Source organism: Sinocyclocheilus grahami, unplaced genomic scaffold (genome assembly GCF_001515645.1).
Source record: "Sinocyclocheilus grahami isolate Dianchi unplaced genomic scaffold, SAMN03320097.WGS_v1.1 scaffold2726.1, whole genome shotgun sequence".
In the NCBI taxonomy this organism is placed as follows: Eukaryota; Metazoa; Chordata; class Actinopteri; order Cypriniformes; family Cyprinidae; genus Sinocyclocheilus; species Sinocyclocheilus grahami.
Genome location: NW_015507904.1, coordinates 7481 through 29509, shown reverse-complemented (window position 1 = coordinate 29509; position 22029 = coordinate 7481). Strand labels below are relative to the sequence as shown.

Below are 22029 nucleotides of genomic sequence, written 5' to 3'. Positions count from 1 at the left end.
AACAAACCCCTTTAACTGAAATGGGGTATAAATCATGATTGAAATGCATGGACATATTAAAGAAATAAACATGATTCAAAATTGTATTAAGGTATGTGCAATATAATGAATTTGTTTAATGACAAAGTTGATATTACAAGCAAGAAAGTTGCATCAATTCAACAAAGTCCTGCAAAGAAAATATTATTTCCCAATCATACTCGAGCAGAACAGCCGGTCAGTATGTGATTGTAGGGCTCTTTAAAGGTGTGTTAGATAAAGCTGTGATTGCTAGAACAACTTTACACTGCGAGGACAAACAAGCATTTACAGTCGAATAAATACGATGTGGCCTCAAGTCTGTTTGTTTGGTCTTTTTAACAGATAAGTGCTTGCAAAGATGAAGAAAATGCCCTTTAAACTTCCGTTAGATGTGATGCATCTCACTATAATAAAACTAAAAAAATTGAACCATTTTAACAAATCATTTACAAGTCAAAGCAACATGAATAAGATGCTTTACTAAATGTAAAGGGGCATTTTGATCCACTTTAAAGCCAGAAAATCATTGCAAATTTGTAGTTCAAACATAAACAATTTAAAAAATATATTTTATCAATGCAATATTGTTCAGGGGCACTCATACCACACACTATACTGCAAAAAATCAAAATATCAGTTATATCAACAAGTATGGGCAACAGGATATGATAGGGCTTCTGTTCTCTCCAAACTAACTTGTCTAATGGATGAGGGTTTCTGTTTTCAATAACTTTAAATAACATTTATAATAATACATTAAAAAGGTTCAAACGTACCATCTACTCCACTGTCCACACAGCAAGCCATGCCGCTTTTTATTTTTGTGTTGAGACGAAAGGTCAATTTGTGATGTATAGACCCTCTATCGGTCAAATATTATATGCACAAATATGAACTTCAGTACAGAAGCAAATGACTAACTGTTTACCCTCTCCAGTGTTTGCTTAGTGTGAAACCCAATTATTCCTCTTTTATCTTATCTGCTTTTTAGGACCAGATGGACACTTTTCAAATGTGTAGTATTTGACGGTTCTCCAGCATATTTCCCCCCATGATCACTCCTCACATGTAGAGGGGCCTTTTAAATGATAATGACAGTCGATTAATATGATTACAGACATCCACCTTCCATCAGTGGCTGATAGTTGGTAGAAACCTCCGTCTAGAAAGCAGAGCAGCGCTCGCTCTTATCAGCGGGAGGCTTTCGCCCAGTGTTGAATCTCGGCTTGAACGAATGCTCTGCGATCAGCTGATTTATTTCGTTCTGCTTGTAAGTTGCCAGTTTTTGAGCGAGCCAAGGCGCTTTGGGTTCACCCACTGCTCCTTGAAAGCATTTCATACACGCCCGACCGATTAAATACATAACCTCTGCAATGTTCAGCAAGACACAGACTCCAGACACGGCCAGCATGAAGACAGTGAAGACGGTCTTCTCTGTGGGACGCGACACGAAACAGTCCACTGTATTGGGACAGGGGTAAGAGTCACACTTCACAAGACGCACCATCTTGATGTCCGGATAGAGCAAGTAAAAAATGTACAAGAAAACCAGCTCGAAAACGATGCGGAAGACGATGCTGATCATGTAAGTCCACCACAGGGCACCGGTGATCTTGAACTTCTGGCTCTTGATGTTCTCGAAGTCCTTGGCGCTCCCTCGGCCGGAGATCTTGAGGATCTTCTTCTCGATGTGCCGGCGGTGAGCGATGTGCATGGCCACCAACAGGGCCGGCGTGGACACCAGGATGAGCTGCAGAGCCCAGAGGCGGATGTGGGAGACGGGGAAGAACTGGTCGTAGCACACGCTGTTGCAGCCGGGCTGCTGGGTGTTGCAGGTGAAGCCCGACTTCTCGTCGCCCCACACGCTCTCGGCCGCCACCACCAGCACCATGATCCGGAAGATGAAGATGACCGACAGCCAGATGCGGCTGATGCCTGTCGAGTGCCTGTTCACACCGCTGATCACCGCGTAAAACGACACCCAGTTCATGCTGGACTCGAGGACTGCAGGGGAAGCAAAGCACAAGGAGTGTTCTTGACCAGTTCAACTCTGCATTAAGTCTTGTTTACCAGTCAGGTTTGTGTAGGGTGTGCTTGTCACAGTGTAATTATTCATTTAAGTACTGAGTAATATTAATTAACTAGATGTACTTACTATATGTGACCCTGGAGCACAAAACCAGTCATAAGGGTCAATTTTTCTAAATTGAGATGTATACATCACCTGAAAGCTGAATAACAAGATTTCCATTGATGTATGGTTTGTTAGGATCGGACGATATTTGGCTGAGATACAACTATTTGAAAATCTGGAATCTGAGGGAGCAAAAAAATCTAAATATTGAGAAAATCATCTTTAAAGTTGTCCAAATGAAGTTCTTAGCAATGCATATTACTAATCAAACATTAAGATTTGATATATTTACAGTAAGAAATGTATTAAATATCTTCAAGGTACATGATCTTTACTTAATATCCTAATGATTTTTGGCATAAAAGAGAAATGTATAATTGTGACCCATACACTGTATTGTTGGCTATTGCTACAAATATCCCCCAGTGACTTAACACTGCTTTTGTGCTGCAGGCTCACATATGGTTAAGGTTAGGATTCGGGTTACTTGCATGTAATTATGCATAATTCATTGTTATTATAATAGTAAGTACATGCAACATGTGTAACAAGGACACCTTAAAATAAAGTGTTACCAAATCTTTTAATAAAATGTTTGAAATGAGTTGTGCACAAATACATATAGTGCCTGTTTTTGAAAAACATACAATTTCAAAATTGAAGCTTCTTTATACATGCATTAGTAAGTAATGACTACTTTTTCCTTGAAGAAGTAAAAGCAAAGTAAGGGATTACTCTTAATTTTACTTAAAAATTAGGTAACACTTTATTTTAAGGTGTCCTTGTTACACGTTACATGTACTTACTATTATTATAACAATTAATTATGCATAATTACTAACCCTAAACCAAACCCTCATCATATAGTAAGTGCATGTAGGTAATTAATATTACTCCGTACTTAAATGTAGAATTACACTGTAACAAGGACACCTTAAAATAAAGTGTAATTAAAATGACTTACTCTTAATAATTACAGCTACTTCTGATGGAATTAAATTAAATATTCTATAGAACAACTGGTAACACTTCAGTATAGGGACAAGTCCACACTATTAACTAGTTGCTTATTAGCATGCATTTTATTAACATATTGGCTGTTTATTAGTGCTTATAAAGCACATATTCTGCATGAGCATATTCTATATCCCTAATCACTTTAACTTAACTACCTCACTGTTAATAATCAGAAAATTAGGAGTTTATTATAGTTACTGGTTTGTTAATAGCAAGAATAGGACCTTAAAATAAAGTGACTGAACAAATTTATATAAAACTATGGTGGATTTAACATCTAATGTTACAATTAGCTGTATGTTTTAATGTAACCTTCTCTTTTAAATACATTGGTCAGTTCAAGAATAATTTATGCAATTTTATATTATTTATTCGAAAGACTTTAACGAGAAGTTTCATGTCCATCCTTGTATTGTTCAAATATGGCATTTAGAAAGTAATAAGTAATGCAATACTTTTTACAAGAGAGTAATTATTACAGTAATCTAAAAACACAAATGTAATTAGTAGCTAGTAATTACTTTTTTTTTTAGAGTAACTTAATGTTTTATTGCCTTACGTAATTACATTACGTAAACACTATAACATTATTATAAATAAAATGTGGAAAATAGTCACAATAAAGGGTAAAAGAGTCAAAAACCTGATTGGTAATGTGCATAACCTATTTAGATATGTCATACGCAACATGACTAAACACTTCAACTTTTAAACTTCCAGTTACACAACATTCAATATTACTGTAATCCCAACAAAATGCTAAACCACAAATCTTCTCCGACACCAAACTCTGAATCTGAGCAGTAGTTTACCAGGTTCAGCTCGTGAGAAAGCAGCTTATGCTACTAGCTCCAAACATGAAGAACAACAGACTGGGCTCTCGGCATTTGGATACTTGGTTGACTGAAATAAAAATGAGTTGTGGTTAATCTGGAGCTGGTTAAGAGCTTGGGCGATGGTCTAGCACCGCATGGCGTCACCTGACACAACACGACCTGGCCAATAGCTGGCTTTCGGTTGGCCCACACAACAACTCCACATAGACACTAATATACAGGTTATTAACTGTGATGCAGTTCAGTGCATCTGTATAAACTACATGACCGATTTGAAGTCCCACTTGCAATAAGGATTTCAATTTTACAATGTGCTGCAAAAATAACCGAGCAGTCAAATGAACATTTCCAAGTCTGATTATGGTGAATGAAAAGAGCGATTTACCTTCAGCTGTGATAATCTAGAGACATTTCCAGGAAACAGCTAATGGCCTCGCTACAGATCAGCATTTACAGATTTACGCACTACTAGCCACAACCCTGCACCATGGCTGTCATACGCACTTATATAACCCATTTATACACAATGCTACTCTTTATGGAGGCTAACAAGCCTCTTCAGAATTCAGACCAAATGCCTTGATTTCCACCCACCCGGGGCAGAAGAAAGAATCTGTGTGGACACAATGAGCAGCAACATTATTCATTGTGCCTGGCAGGGAGAGGAAATGAGGGGCGTTTCTGAGCCGCGCTCGCTTTACCAAACACAGCACAATTTATCAAAGGAGGTCGAGCTGTCAAGAAATGACACTGTCAGGGTTTTGTGTGATATTTTTGTGATAGGTTCAAACTCAGATTCTGTGAACGGCGGTGTGTTTGAGAGTTCTGACCTGAAGATGACACACCGGTAAAACAGTTCTTTGAGCACTTCTGTGTTTTGTTGCATGGCTCTAACATTGGCAGGTGAGTTCAGTCAACCAGATCTCGCAGGAAAACAACCATTTCACAAGGTGGCGATTTCATATGAATTTGTACGTATCTTATATACATGCATGATTTTCAGAAAAAGGTAAGCATTAAGGTCCACCCCTAAACTCTTTAGAAAGTCTTAATTCAACCTTCCACAAACGACGGCCTTAAATCAGAGCTGAAAGTCTTTCATTCATGTTTTCCAACACACATATCTAAACATCCTTAAATCGAGATTTACTCACATTCACTTAAGATGCTAAATGAAGATAGCTTGAGTGTTGAAAAATGTAACAAAATTGAGTTTGTGCTTAAAACAAGAACAAATATCCATCAATGGGGTATAAAAAAAGTGTTTCCCTTGGAATTGAATTGATTTTTCGGAGCCCGTTTGTTCCTGTTTTCAGTTTCACAGAAAACAAGACTGAAGTCAAGTTCGCTTCTCAAGTGCATCTTATTTTTAAGATACATTTGCACAGGAAAACAAGAGGAATACAGAGGAAGAGCATCACATTTTTGCAGTGCGATCAGAAGGTACAGTGAAAGTTATTTTCTAGTGAAGCTTTTTTTGTTAAATGAATTAAAAAGTATTTTCTAATGCAATTTATTTTCTGCTCCCTAAACATATTGACATACCGTGTTCCCATTTTCTCACAAAATTTTGTATACTTGGTTTTAAAAAAAGTTTTGTTTTAAATAGTTTTTATATTTATTGATCGCCAGCATGTTTGGCAGGAGTGTCGTTCAAGTGATCAGTTTGACAAGCAGAACAACATTTGAGGCATAAAAAGATTTTTTTCTTTTCAATTGCTTTTCAAATTTTTTTTTTTTTAGAATACAATTTCTTAAACAGCCCAAAGCCACTGTAACGTGTTCTGCAGCACACACGACACAACGAAGGAGTAGCACCACAAACAGTCTTTATTCAGAATTACGAACATTTAGGAGAAATAGCAAACCACATAAACTGAAACAACATGAAAACCATGAGCTCATCATGAGTATCATCAACAGAAAACAGAACAGGCGTGTTAATTGACAACAAAGGAAACTAACAATGCCTGGGAAATTAATATAGGAAACAGAGAAAACAAAACCAAAACAGACTATACATGTCCACAGACACCCATATGCTGCCGTTTGAGAAGACAGATGCAATTATAAACCAGGGTTTTCACATTTTGGCCCTTGAGATAGTTTATGGCTCCTCAAGTGTTAATGTTTACTCCTTAAATTCAGTTTTCATAATGTTCCTCATCTCTAAACACAGATTTTTTTCCAGCAATGCAACTTCAGGCGTCACTTCTCCACTCCACACGTCAGCGGTCTGCTGGATACGAGGGAGAGAACGGTCTGTGCATGAATCAGGAACTGTAGAGTAGGCTGAGTACAGTAACAATGTGAATATGACCCTTTCAACTGTCATCATCTGTGCATTCACTCTTTGTGGAAAATATGAAGCGCGCAGTCCACATTCCTGCAAAGACATTTGAGCACATTTACTGTATGTTGTTGTTCTTGTCTGATCATGAAAACTTTGCATGTATATTGTAAAATTATACTGTGAAACATTTTTTGTAGCATGGTAACATGCTAGTTAACTGAAAAATCATCTTAGCATCAGCAGAAGATTTGCTGATCACTGAACATTATTCCCTGCTGTGACTGTAACAGGAGATCAGATACGTCTCCCGCTGTAACGACTGCGGTCTGGTTTGTTCTGGGACGTCAGCTGAGAAATCACAGCATACATGTTACTATAAAGAATTACTGTCCATTGTGTTTTTATCTAATTATGCGTCACTTACTTCTTCTCTTCAGACCCCTGGGTTTGTTACGTTCATGAACGGCAAATCTATTCTGAGCAAGTCTCACAGACAGAGAGTCTCCTCTCCTGAGAGAATCAAACACAGAGCACAGATATTATGATGAAAAACTGCTGAGACTGTGAAAGTGAATCCAGGCAAACACACATCATTACAATCTTCTTTAAGTTCTGCCGGGTTCACACTGCACGACCGTCTGGAGTATCATCTCGCTGCTGTTGTGTGTAAACTACACGACAGATCGCTGACGGGGGGCACACATTACACAACTTTTCAATAGGAAGAATCACAGACAGCTCCATCTGGTCTACAAACATTTCATAACTACATAAGCTCACTCGAGACTGGACTTCTTCCGGTTAAGAAGCTTGTGATAAATGTTGTCTGAACACATTTCACACTGCAGGACCGAGTCGCCGACAGCTGCAGATATTTAGCATGCCAAACATCTCAGAGGCATCAGTGTGTCTTTAATAACACACATGAACTAATGTAAATTATAAACTATTTACCATAACATTTCTCTGTCACCATTATAAAATGAGTGCAGCACATAGAGACTCATTCTGATTTTAAATTTAACTACGGTATTTTTAATTTGCCCAATTTATTAAGACAAACAACAATTTGTTTTTTGTTTAACAGTCAAACACAAATTAAAATTTAAACAAATATCTCCTTTCTTATGTTTTATATGCAGATTAAATAAATCTTAAGGAAACTTTTGGCTCGTCTCCTGAGGCCACTGGAGGACGCAATGAGCAAAAGAATGCAGCGCATTAAATAATTGAAGTGTAAATTCTGCAGATTACATCATTGGTCAGTATTGTACTGTCAGCAATATATTATAAAAACGTTTTCATAATTGTAACATACATATTTGCATACATAATTATTCAGGTGCATGTGTAATAACTTGCGAAACCTCTTCTTCCTCGTCTTGTCTGATGCACTCAGTGTTGCCAGATTGGATGGACGGTTTCCAGCCTAAACGCTCACAAAAACCCGACCAAAAACCACCCAAAACTTTAACTGTCAAAATAATGTGATGAAATATGTAAATCAAGGGTGATAAGGGCCATTTTTAACCCCTTAAAACTAAATATTGACGACAAAATAATATAAATATAACGTTAGATAAATTGCCCAGGTAAACGGATCGAATCCGTGTGAGAGTGTGTGTGTGTGTGTGTGTGTGTGTGTGTGTTTATGTAAACACAGCGCTAAACTATCCGTGACGATGAAACATATTGTCTTCTGTCACGGTTGTAATGTGGGGATTCCTAAACTATTTTCACATGACCCTGGTCACGGTTTCAAAAGTCTATAAAACAAACTTTAACGTGTTTTCACACCTTGGACCGCAAAGGTTAGTGGAATTATATATGTGAACAACAGCACTACTCTGTTTTTAATAAAGTCTAGGATTAAAGAGGTGATTAGACGTTTTTCAACCGCTCTCTATTTTAATAGTTTTCATCTTATAGGCTACGCGGAGAAAAAACGCTTTTAGCCAGATTGATAAGTGTAAGTCTCTATCTCTTCTATCTCTATCTGATTTATATATGCAGATTATTTTACAGCAGAAAATGTTTTTATTTGTAGTGGTCGCCCAGCTGATTGATGAACCAGACGGTAAAGTAATCGTTTTTATAATTTAAAAACTAAACTTTTCTTTCGTGATTCGTTCCTCATTATTTTTCATGGAGGGTAACGCGAAGCCACGTGTTGGCTACATTATGCTTGCTTAGTAATGCTATGTATCCACTGATCATTTTAAATATCTACATCAGAAAATGATCTTGTGTTTATTTCTAGACTATGTACAGCTGATTGAGGAGCAAGTCTCACAAAATGGTACAAATATTCATCTTATACTTTAAAAATTAAACTTCTCTTGGCTTTGTATCTCATTTCGCGTGTAGGGTGTGGACACTGTTTAACCTTTTAAAAATAATTACAACAGAAATGATTTTGACTTTATTTTTTCTAGATTTGCTACAGTTAATAACTCCTTACAGAAGAACAGGCATGCCAGAGCGTTTCATACAAAGACTGGGAAAGCGATGTCCGAGCACCGCTAACAATACCTCGAAATCCAGCACACAGTCCCTTGAGAAAGAAAAGGGCGATCGCCCAGGTTATTCCGGCACCGAGAGAAGAATCACACAACAGTACATTTTTTATATTGTTAGGACCACATGCAATGCTAGGCCATTGGTGCATAGATCTTCAAAATGGTTATGATAAAGTTAATAATATGCTTTTAAATAATTTTCCATTTATTTTCCAATTTCGCTATTGATATATTATACAAAAGATAATTCGATAACTTTATTTTTATAGGACATATGCTTTAGCTGGTAAAGCTACTTTGTCGCCATCGTGTGGCTCAGTCTTGCTATTTCTCAAGAATGATCTATTTTGATCCGTTTTCTCTCACAATCTGTTTGGTTAATTTCTCTAGATTTGTAATATTTTTTTCTTCAATAGATAATGTTATTTTTATTTAACAAGCTAATTGGATAACTTTAAAAAAATGTTAGTACATATGCTTTAGCTGGTAAAGCTACTTTGTCGCCATCTTGTGGCTCAGTCTTGCTATTGTGTTTTTTTGGGGGGTTTTTTTTAAGACTGAGCTGTTTTGACTGATCTATTTTGATCCTTTTTATCTCACAATCTGTTTGGTTAATTTCTCTAGATTTTTAATATTGTTTTTCTTCAATAGATAATGTTATTTTTATTTACCATAAGCTAATTGGATAACTTTTATATATTTTTAATACATATGCTTTAGCTGGTAAAGCTACTTTGTCGCCATCTTGTGGCTCAGTCTTGCTATTGCCATTTTTGTTCTGATTTATCTAATTGATCTAATTTACCTGTGATTTCCTCCAATATCGTTTTCTTGATTTACTAATTATTATTTAATATTTATGTGGCTTTAAAGTCTTGACTATGTTTAACCTCTGTTTATTCTATACAGATAGATCATCAGAGCCTGACAGAACCGATGATACCGAACCTGAGATAATTCAAGGTATGCTTTTCATATTTATTTTTAGATTCTAATTTTTCATACTTTTATTATTTAACAAAGAAAATCTTTAAAGCAATAATAGATAATATTACATTCAAACAGTTATTTAAAAAATGAATAGATTTATGTCACGATTGTCATATACTAATTAGTTAAAGTGCCCCTATTATGGATTTTTGAAAATTACCTTTCATGCAGTGTGTAACACAGCTCTAAGTGAATGAAAACATCCTGCAAAGTTTTAAATCTGAAAGTGCACCGTGTATAACGTTATTGTCTTTCAAAAGAAAGAGTCGACTCTGAGTCATGAAAACGAGTCGTTTTTAAAATGAATCTTTAGCTGTTTCAAGGTGATGTCAAAATGAAACATTAGCATATTTATGCCCGCCCACTTGTTGCGCGCGCAGACCCGGAAAAACTCAAGAGGATCTGGCTGCAGCTTTGCACTTGCACTCTCAGACTTGCACTCTCAGACACTTGCGCTTCCGCTAGCGACGTCACTTGCAATCTTTATTTTTTATTTTGTTCTATTTTTATTACTTTTTGTTTGAATCTCTCAACATTTTACAGCAGTAGCCAGGTGGTGAAGACAAGAAGAAAGGAACTAAATCACAATGTCACTTGCAATCGCCGCTTGCACTCTCCGCTACCTGCGACGTCACTTGCAATCGACACAATCCGTGTGTGTTGCCAATGGAGACAAGACATTGTGGTGGTGATTTAATGATTAAAACTAATTTAGTACTATAACGTACAGGGTCCTGCAAGAAAAAGACAAGACCCGCAAATCCGTGACCAGAACAGCAGAATATGAACGCAATGCACAAAGTCTCTCGTTTCTTTCTGTAGAAAAACATAAACACTTAACATGGCTTAATGTATTAAGATGCTATTAAGATATCAAATTAAATATACAGTTTATTAATATAATGAATATGTATATGGTATTTTCCTCCCATACCGCAAAACGTGGCATAATGGACTAAAAAGGCCAAACTCAATATGCTCCTCTACATTATCAATATACATAACTAATATGTACAGGCAAGCAGGTGATGATGACATGGGGGTGAGTAAATTATCAGGACATTTTTATTCTGAAAGTGGAGTAATTCTTTTAAAAACTGTTGCTGTCATGTGCTCTGTACTGTAGCATGCAAAATACGTATTTAGTTGTGTGTGTTGTGTTCACTCTGTGCAGCTTGTAGGTCTCCGTCTAACCGGCTAACAGCAATATCGGTTCGCTCGCAATTGTCTAGAAATGTGTCGATGAATAGTGAATGTTTGTCGTTGTTATTACTTGTAGTTCTGATAAAGATTAGAGCAATGCGTTGGTGTACAAACTGCAGTGCTTTATCAATACGTTTCTGCATTGGGCTAACACATATACCATGGCTGTTTGGGTGTTTACCATGGAGCTGGGGGTGATGGGCATTCTGTTATTGATATGCGCTACACGCAGTAGACCAATCACTACAGACTGGGTCATCAGACCAATCCCCGCATTTTTTACGTCACGCAAAGGAGGGGTTTGGAAAAATGAATCGTTAAACAAATTGTTTGGGAGTCGTTGAGCAAAAAGGAAAAACATAAACGCATATTTTAAGACAATGAACGTGTTTTTTGACCTTGCATGCATGTCAACCTGTTGTTGGGGATTTTCTAATGATCCTGAAGACATTGATTAGCAAACTCAGGTGTGTTTGATTAGGGTTAGAGCTAAACTCTGCAGGAAAGTGGATCTCGCGAGCCAGATTTGAGGATCACTGGTGTAGATGAAAGAATTGTAACTTCAAGGTAATTTACATCAAGTGATAGAGATTCGTCTGCATGACTTGCAAACACAAATGTTCGAAAATTTCACATCAGTTCACAAAGCTTTACAAACGCAGCTAAGAGAGAGAACGCTGATTATTAATTTACTTTGTGCGATTAATGGTTGTCTACAACCTCGATAGATTATGCTTTTGTAATTAGTTTTATAACCATTATCATTTCTGGTCTGATTTGAATGCTTTTTATCTTTGAAATTTCTTCTATATATGAATACTATGCAGCTCTGTTTATGTTGTATGCTTTTACGCTTTTGAATGCTTTTTATTTGTGAATGTATCCAACTGTATACTTTGTAATTTCTTCTATATTTGCATGTGTTTGTATCCAAATACTCTGTAATCAGTAATCAATCTATATCTGATGTAATTTACATCTCTGATTGTATCGTTACAGCTTTGTGAATGCTTCTTTTACCATTATGTTTGTAGTCATGTTGTATGAGGCTGGCATTTTCTATGAGCAATCCATTTTGAAGTCTTTTTGTATGAGGTAGTGTTAGAAAACACTCTCTGTCTGTATTGGTTCCAGATGTTTTCACCCTCCTTTTCTTCTCTCTCCCTCTCTGCTCGCCCTCCCTGTACAGAGCAATGTTGTCTTCTTCTGATTCCCCCCTCCTCCATCTGATCTCTCTCTCTTGTATTATGTTTTAATATCTCTTACTCATATTCGAGGTACACATGCGCACATGTAGTCTAGACCCCGATAGTTATTATAACCACGTACAACTTAATTAACACTCCAAATATTAATCAGCGGTTCTTCTAGACCCTTAGTCTAGACCCCGATAGTTATTATAACCACGTACAATTAATTAAAGCTGAAATCATACACATGGTTAACGTAACAGTACAACTTAAACTAAGGTCAAGCGGTTAGTCAGAAACCTATAATCTCACCTGATGTGCCCATGCTCCATCTAACCTGAGATTTAGTATGCATATGTATGTCATCTATATCCTCATTGGTTAAAGGGTTGAAACTCCCCTCAACATATACCTATATAATATCCTTGTATCTATGAATAAAGTTGAAGTATTGAGAATATAATTTGATGTGTGTTTTCTTGCTTCCCGGCCGTTATACCCTTTGAGGGACTGAGAAATATTCAAGGTGGCAAAGAGAAACTAAAAAGGGACCTTTGTTAATTACTAACAGGTAGTCATTTAGTATGAGTCTGCCGTCTTGTATGTAGTCTTTATGTATGCATCCATTTTGATTTGTAGTCTTGTTGTATGAGGTAGCCATTTTGTATGTAGTCTTTATGCTAGGTAGATCACAGCTAGGTTTGTTTGATTAGGGTTGGAGCTAAACTCTGCAGGAAAGTGGATCTCGCGAGCCAGATTTGAGGATCACTGCTCTAACGCGTCGATCGAATGGCTCGAGTATGTGAAAAAGACCCGAAACGTCAACATTCACCACGCATTAAATCACGGCAAAGTGCAGATCGGCCGTTACTTTTTAGACGGTTACTACGAACAGGACGGGACGAGGTACGGGTTAGAATTCAATGGCTGTTTATTCCATGGATATGAATGTCGCTTTGATTCGGCTTATTCAGCTCCCAAGAGACTGAAGCCTTATGCGTATAAACTCTATCACAAAATGACCGAAGGGGAGAAAATAAGTTACATTGATTTTACCAGCTCATACCCCTTCTTCCAAGCTAGGAAAAGCTATCCGATCGGCCACCCTCAAATCATTTATAACTATTTTTAACCGATTGAAAATTATTACGGACTTATCAAGGCAACCGTGTACCCCCGGCACAAATTACTCCACCTGGCCCTGCCTTACAGATGCGGTGGAAAGTTCATGTTCCCTTTATGCCGGACCTGCGCTCACGCCGAAAACCAGACATCAAGCTGTAACCACACGGATGAGGAGAGGGCTCTCGGGGTGTTGGGTCAGTATCTAACTTTTAAAAGCGATCAAGAAGGGCTAAGTTGTGGCCAAGGTTGATGAAGTTTGACATTTCCCGCAAAGGACGGATACGCTGTTTTGCGATTACGTCTGGCTATCCGTCAAACGTGATCACGAATGCCGACAAAGCATCTTACATCCACGAATATTATGAAAAAGAGGGTATTTGTCTCGACCCAGAAAAGATCAGCCACAACCCCGCTCAGAAGTCTATAAACAAGCTATTGCTCAATAGTTTATGGGGAATATTCTCTATGAGGGAGGATTTAGCACAAACCATCCTCGTGAAAGACCCTGAAGAATTCACCAGTATCGTTTTTGGTAAAACCGATACCCTAAAATACTTCATATTCGTCGCAGATAACATAGCGATTGTCTAGCATCGTCCCCCCAAAGGGGATGTTCGTCAGACGCGTAACATTAACGTGTTTATAGGCGCCTTTACAACTGCTCACGCCCGAATGGAGCTGTATGACCTGATGCACAAACTCGGTGACCGAGTATTATACTCAGACACCGACAGCGTCCTTTTTGTGTCTAGGGACGGCGACTGGATGCCTCCTCTGGGGTATCATTTGGGGGAGCTGACGGCCGAAGTAGGGGGCGACGGTCACATCACAGAGTTCTGTTCTAGCGGCCCGAAATCTTATGACTATCATACTGCCAAGGGAAAAGTGTGCATGAAAGCTAAGGGTATAACGCTGAATGCTAGAAATTCCCAAGCTATCCGCTTAGATTCCCTGATTGGTCTGGTTAACGGCTATATGACATCTCACGACGATACACAATGCATCCTGGCTCATGCTGAAAACATTGTGAAGGATAAAATGCATCTCACACTGCACAACAAGTCAGTCGAGAAAAGGTTCAAAGTGGTGTATAATAAGCGCAGACTTTTACCCAATTTCAACACTCTTCCTTATGGCTACTGATTCGCTGATGCATAGAGGAGTTTAGGATGCTTCCGAGTTTGACTTTAGACTCCAGCTCCCTTTTTCTTGTGTGATAAGTGGACCATCCAATAGTGGCAAGACCTATTTTGTAAAATGACTGATGGAAAATGGTCTAAATATGATTTCTATAGAAATTGAAAACATTGTTTATATTTACAACTGTTGGCAACCTCTGTGTGATGATCTGCTTAAATTTTACGACATTAAATTTCTTGAAGGAATACCGACGTCTCTGAATGATGATCATTTACTACCTCCCAATAAAGCTAATCTTCTGATTTTGGATGATATGATGAGCGAAGCTAGCAGAAACGCTCAGGTTGAAAAAGTCTTCACGCAGTTTGTACATCACCGTAATCTTAGTGCTATTTATATAGTACTGAATTTATTTGCTCAAGGTAAATCAAGCAGAACCATCAGCTTGAACACTAATTATTTAATTTTGTTTAAAAATCCCTGGGACGCTAATCAGGTGATGGTATTAGCGAAGCAGATGTATCTGACCAATGCGAAATACTTTATGGAATGTTATCAAGACGCTACGAGTCAGCCTTACGGATACCTTATGATAGACTATAAAGCAAAAACACCGGAACAATATCGGCTCAGAACGGGGTTGCTTTGCGATCGCCAATTGGTCTACCTCCAGAAAAAAAGAAGAATCTGATCATTTGTCATGTCCGCCAAGCTTTGTAAGCATCTAAAGCTAAAAGATGCTACATAAAGCTACACCTAAACAATGTTGTCTTATTTTACAGTCGTCATCCGACAAACTCATTTTAGCACTCTGCGAAGTACTGCTAAACATCCTTTAAGGTACGATTACGATCAACCGACAGCTGAAAAGGAGAAAATCGGAAATTAAATTTCTCGCCAATAAGAAAATCGGTATAACCGCCAAGAAACGAGTTTTCAACCAGAACGGCGGCTTTCTTTTACCGCTCCTAAGCGTTGCAGTACCCTTTATTTCCAGTTTAATATCGTCTAGACAGGGTTGAGCATGGAATATGCCGAGAAGATTTATCTTGTCCCCAGAACCAGCTGGAGATGTTGAAATCCGTAACCGCTCGTGAGAACATTCAACAGGTCGTAGAGAACAATCTGGATACAGCCATAAGAAATATTTTACTCAGGACCGATTTGGATCAACGTGAAAAAGCCAAACTTTACTCAAACATCCTAACAAGGTTTTTGACGGTCATTAAACAAGGAGATCGTGAGAGCACTGTTTTAACGTTCTCTTTACCAAATCCTGATCCCGGTCATAAAGACGATCGCGTCGCTACTACCGCCCGAGATAACGAGGGTTCGGAAGATGTCGTAGCTGAAGTTCTGAAGAACGTGCCGTCGAGAAGCGTGAAAAACAGTCGATACATATTACACAAAATGTCTAAAGCTAAAGGACTCAGCTCTTGGAATGAGTCGGGTGAATTTGTGTTTAAAGGTAGAACCATACCCGGTTTGCACATGCTCGATTTGTTAAAAAATGTTACAGCTCCGCACCAGGTCCAGGATGACAGGAGACCTCTAGGATCGTCAGAGTTTCTACAATCGTTTGCCGAAGTAAACATTGCGTTTTCTACCGTACCAAATCATCATGTTAGACATATGATTAGTTCTTTAAAAAGCAAGCCTAGAGTGATCTCTCACATGCCTGAGCCCGCGCAACTTTTATAAAATGTCTGTCAAAAAGAGAATTTCACGTACTACAGCTCGGAGGACGGATGAACCCGTGTTCAAATCACCGTCTCTCGATTGAAGACAATGCTTAGAATTTTAATGGTGTATTTTCTTTAAATATATGTCTCTGTGAAATTATATGTATACCTATTGTTTGAATATTTTTGAATAAAAGACTGGAAAATGGATGTCGGTTTTAAGCGTTTTTATTTATAATCAAACAAATACAATGGATAATTCAATCATGTGACATAGCGGTATTACACGATTGCACACAATGAACACACGACAAAATGTTTTCATTACAAGCAATAGATCCAAGTCTTTTCACAAAGACCGATACCATTTTATCATTTTTAATATAATCATCGCTGTACAAATTCATCACGTAGTTAATAGTCTCGACTCCTCGCTAGGTGATATAGGAAAAACACACAGTGTTGTCCGCACGCCTCCGACGTAAAATCCTGAACCTGTTTGGTAGAATATAACATGATGGGAATGTTGGATATTAAAAAGTTTTTGATGGTGGCTGGAAGCGTTCATAGTCAGGAACGTTGCCGAAGTTATCAAAAAAACAGCCAGAACCCTCTCGAGTTAAATAAGTGGCGATCCAAAGGCAGGTCCAAAGGGTGCGTGTTAATGATAGTCATGGCCGGAAATGTCCTTAACGGTCTTTCAGGCAGGTGATCACTCGGAAGAACTCTGAGAAAATGAGTGTTACACAGAATTTTGTCCATGATAGCTGTGAGTTGCACCGTGTTCATTTTCTGTTCAGTAGTAATTAACCAGGACCTGTCTGCGGTTAGACACTTGATGATACTGTCAAACACGGCGATGAGATTAATAGTATGCGGTAATGGTTCTCTGAAGCGCGCTTCGAGTCTGATATTCCCGGACTTGATGAGCGATATGTGCTGACCGGCAGTCTTCGTCAGGCGTGAAGTTAAAGGCATAAAGCGAGTAGCCTTTCAGAAAATCATCCCTGTTGATAGAGAGGGCCTGATTTTTAAGATGTCTCCCAGTCGCGGTCGCCAACTGATAAAATTTCCATATGGCAGATCCTGAGGTAAAGTCTGGCTGGAGAGGCTTGGCGGGAAATTGCTGTCCGTCTACGTAGATGGCCAGGAACTCCAAATCGTAATGTTTGAATGTGAACGGGTTTTTCTAGTAGGATCTGGTGAACTCGTCGTTATCCACCATAGCCAGGACAATAGATTTTGGTAACGTCCCCAAAAACAAATTTTCCTGATTTGATACTCAGGATCCAGCAGGTATGGAGAAAGTTCCCTATCTATGGGGTGCTTGGCTGTGGTTGAGAGCAATGCCTGGGCATGCGCCAGTCTCACGGACGGTGATACGGACACTTTCTTGACAAAAAGGGAGGCTGACACTATATTTAATTTATAGGCATCATCGCTCATCAGACAGAATTCGTCTTTGCCTCTGATCATTTGTATTTTTATGTCGATGCCGTTTAGCATTAATTTTTCTTGAAAGAAAATATCCACAACCTTGCTACCAGTAGTGTAGAGCGATCTCTTGGTCAGCCCTGCGTTACTGCCCACAGGATCGGTTTTGTCCGTGTCTTTGAAAAACAGGCCAGCCGAGAAAAGCGATTCCAGCGCATTATTGCTGTAATTGAGAAGACTCTCAATGATACATCGGTAAGGGTAAGTGCTCGAACTCTGATATATCAGGCGATCGGCAAGACTGACGTCGACTTGTGAAAATATAGTAGCTCCGGGGTAATTTATTAGGGCTACCTTTGCGGGGTCTGGGATGTCGCCCCCATTAGGTCTTATGATTTTAAGACATAGAAACAACGTGTTATTTAGGTCGATGTAATCTTCACCGGTCCCCGCGATAAAAACTCCAAAGGCGACGAGTCCGATATAGCCGATAAAGGCGGTACTTCTAAATAGGTGTTTTTCTCGATAACCGTCTGCGTCAGCGGGACTGTAAACAAATCCAACTCGGACTTAATACACTCTCCCGACATGCAGTGCAGTAATGCCATGCTAGATACAGCAACTCTTAACAGTAACGTTTCGCTTCACAGCCTTCTTACGCTTTCTGCGCATGACTGAGACCTTCTTGGGACTGCGCTTTGTTTTCTTTATTGAATGACCACGCCTCCTTATACCCGGAGGTTTAGACGTTCTCTCACGAGCCATGACCATAAGCCCCGAACCATCTTGAGCTTTAGGATCGCCGTTATACGATCTTGACAGAACGTTTGAGACGACGTCGGCTGCTATATTTTAGCGACCGATTTTAGGTGCGGTTTAGCGATGCTGAACCCCCTTTTTAAAAATAGCACGGCCAACCTAAACAGACCTCTGAAAAGTCCTCCTAGGCCTGCTCCGTACATAACGGCTCCTCCAGCATATCCGGGTAGACCACCCCCTCGCCTGATTTCGATAATAGTTGACATAGTCAGCAGTGTTCATCCCACGTGGGTTGTAATAAGCCATTTTTAAAGCACGGATTGTTTCACAGGCCTAAAGTGTAGTTTTACAATGACTTTCCCGTAAGAAAATGGTATTTTGCGGTTTTGGTCGTCCTTTAATTCTATGGCAATGTCCGTGATGAGCGACTTGTTGATCGATGCGTAATTGGGTTTGTTGTATCCAACACTAACGGTGTCATTGTCTCCCCTCGTTATATGTATGCATCTTAAAAGGGGGACGTACGAATCATCAACTGATTGCTATTCGATAATGTCAGTATAAACATACATCGTATTGCAACCCGCGTTGATATCGGCTTGATGCGTGATAGCCGTGATAAAGCTCATTGTAAAATTGGGTTTTCATGGTAGGCGGAACGTCCTAAAGCCACAATGAGCCACTTCCCATAGAAGCTTACCGAAATGTTAAGCTTTGCGACCAGTTGGGTTTTGTTTTTCAATCTATCGTAAGCCAATACTGCCGCTGGTGTGATAAGTGCATTTATTGCACTGATCACGGCACGAATATTCTCGTAGTAGCCACCACTTATTTGGAGCTTCCTTGATACGGAAAACCCTGATAACTCTTTAAACAAGGTTTTGCCGGGTTTATTCGCATGTTTCTGGGATGGTGCTGGGGAGACGTGCAGGCTGAGAATCCCAGCAAGGCCTACTTGCCATTCTCCTTTCAGGTTTATAGTTTTCGCTAAGCTGGTCATATAACTAGATATGCGATTTTCAGGATAAACTGACAAAGAAGCATTGCACGGCAACGTGACGTAGAAACCACGGTCATCCATGGTAATCCTTTACTCAAATGATCTCTTTCGGTAAAGGCTTGTACGTTTTAAGGTTTTTGCAAGTCCAACAAAGCTTTTTTGTCTATATAGCTATTCAATTTTGTGGGCAATCTTAGCCATTTCACTAAAACTAGCGTAGATCGCACCTGTTTTTTTCTCCCCTAAAATATTTTCCACCTTAAACGCTTTGTTTTTGCTCACAATTATTTTTTGTAACTCTTCTTCGTAAAACACCCCATCGATGACATCGCCATCATAATCAGAGAGTCTGTATACAGGAGGATTACGCTGGATATGTGCGGAGATAGTGAAAAATTAATCGGTGTGGTTCTGTTCCTAACCCTTGGCGAACGGTCCTCGCACTTTAGAAATCCTGACCCCATCCCCTACTTTATATTTAAATACAGTGTGATCGTTCTTCTTCATACCACCGTGCAAGTTTTGAAATACAGTACCTTCATTTTCTTTGCCAACGTCCGTCGGTCTCATCTTAATACTTCTATGGTAACTGGAGTTGTACCCCTGCATAATATTCAGGATTCAAAAGATTCAAAGCATTTATTGTCATATGCCCAGTGAGGAAAACAAGTTTCCCTGAGCAATGAAATTCTTACTTTGCTGTCCACAATGAGTGCCAAGACAGTGCAAAACTATACACACACATACACAAACTATACACACATACGTACATACATACAATGTAAGAAACATAATAATAAAAACTATGCTGCAGTAGTAGGAATATAGACTATGTGTATCTATATATGCGAGTATAGAGTAGAAATATAGAATGTGAAAATAGAAATATAGACTATGTATATGGTATCTATATATGCGAATGTACAGTATTAACTTATGTGCAAAAACCAATAGTGCAATAACGTGCAAATTGAGTGCAACTACATGATAACAATAGCAGCAGTAACAGTAACAGATGTGCAAATTGAGATGAGGCTACATGAGTAATATTAACACATATACAATGGTAGTAATAACAGCAATAACATTAAAAATGTTCAAATGAGATGAAACAATTTGGACCGACTGTTCTCTGAGATAGATAAGTCCACTAGCTAGCTACCTGTTTAAGAGTCTAATAGCTGAGGGGAAGAAGGAGGTCCTTAATCTGGAAGTCCTGCAATTTACACTCCTGTACCTCCATCCTGAGGGTAGGAGTGTGAACAGTCTGTGTTGGGGGTGTGTGGGGTCTTTAATGATGGATGCAGCTCTTCTGTGGACTATGCGATGGTAAATGGCCTGCAGAGAGGTCAGTGGAGTCCTGATGATCTTCTCAGCAGTCTTCACCACACTCTGCAGACGTTTGCGGACCCTCACTGTAGTGCTGCCATAACATGCAGTGATGCAGCTGGTCAAGACGCTCTCAACTACACAGCTGTAGAAGTTGTTGAGGATCTTAGGTGACATGCCAAACTTCCTCAGCCTCCTCAGGAAGTACAGCCGCTGTTGTGCCTTCTTAACCAGCTGGGTGGTTTTGAGAGTCCAGGTGAGGTCCTTGCTGATGTGGACCCCCAGGTATTTAAAGCTGCTCACCCTCTCCACTTCAAGCTCTCGGATAAAAAGTGGCTGGTGAGTTTTCCTCTTTTTCCTCAAGTCCACTATCATCTCCTTTGTCTTGTCCGTGTTGAGGGTGAGGTTGTTGTCCTCACACCATGTCACAAGACTGTCCACCTCCCTCCTGTAGGCCGCTTCATCCCCGCCAGTGATCTGTCCTATCACTGCGGTGTCATCAGCGAACTTCAGTATTATGTTGTCCTTGTGGGAGGCAACACAGTCATGTGTGAACAGTGTGTAGAGGATGGAACTGAGAACACACCCTTGTGGGGTGCCGATGTTTGATATGACAGTGTCTGAGGTCCTATTTCCAATCTTAACAGACTGCGGTCTGCCAGTCATGAAGTCTAGGAGCCAGTCACAAAGTGTGGGGTGTAGTCCAAGTACAATCAGTTTTTGGGTGAGTTTGTGAGGGATGACCGTATTGAAGGCGGAGCTATAATCAATAAAGAGCATCCTGATATAAGAGTCCTTATCTTCCAGGTGAGAAAGGGAAATATGGAGAGCAGTAGCAATGGCATCTGAGGTGGACCTGTTGGGCAAATATGCGTACTGCAGTGGATCCAATACGTCCGGCATACTGCTCTGAATGTGAGTCAGCACCACTCTCTCAAAACACTTCATGATGATTGGAGTGAGTGCTACTGGCCTGTAGTCGTTCAGGCAGGTCGGGGGGCTCTTCTTGGGAAGGGGGATGATGGTTGTGGTTTTGAAGCAGGTTGGGACGATGCTCTGACTGAGGGAGAGGTTGAAGATGGAAGTGAGTACATCAGTCAGCTACGTAGCACAAGCTCCGAGGGTCTGTCCAGGGATGTTGTCTGGCCCTGCTGCTTTGCGGGGGTTGTTTTTCCTCAGCGCTTTGTGTACCGCAGCTGAGACACTAGGAGGGAGGGAGGGGGGTTGAGTGGTCAGAGTGTGTGTGTGCTTCCTCTCTGTGTCGATGCTGGAGGTCTCGAAGCGAGCGAAGAAAGTGTTGAGGTCATCCGGCAGGCTGTCTGAAGAGCTGATAGTGGTGCTCGTGGTGGTCCTGTAG

The 22029-nt window shown here is 39.6% G+C and overlaps 1 protein-coding gene across 1 annotated transcript; it reads right to left on the bottom strand.

Annotated features, from left to right (window-relative positions):
* On the bottom strand, positions 1-4471 carry LOC107575562 (gap junction beta-1 protein-like). The gene is made up of 2 exons (XM_016261917.1): positions 4394-4471; positions 1-2025 (listed from the first exon to the last, which is right to left on the bottom strand). Exon 2 carries the CDS (start codon positions 2009-2011, stop codon positions 1184-1186), a length of 828 nt encoding a protein of 275 aa, XP_016117403.1. The 5' UTR covers positions 2012-2025; positions 4394-4471; the 3' UTR covers positions 1-1183.
* Between the last annotated feature and the right edge of the window lie 17558 nt (positions 4472-22029).

Excerpts from the sequence above, each read along its gene's own strand:
- LOC107575562 (XM_016261917.1), bottom strand. The coding sequence starts at position 2,011 with ATGAACTGGGTGTCGTTTTACGCGGTGATCAGCGGTGTGAACAGGCAC.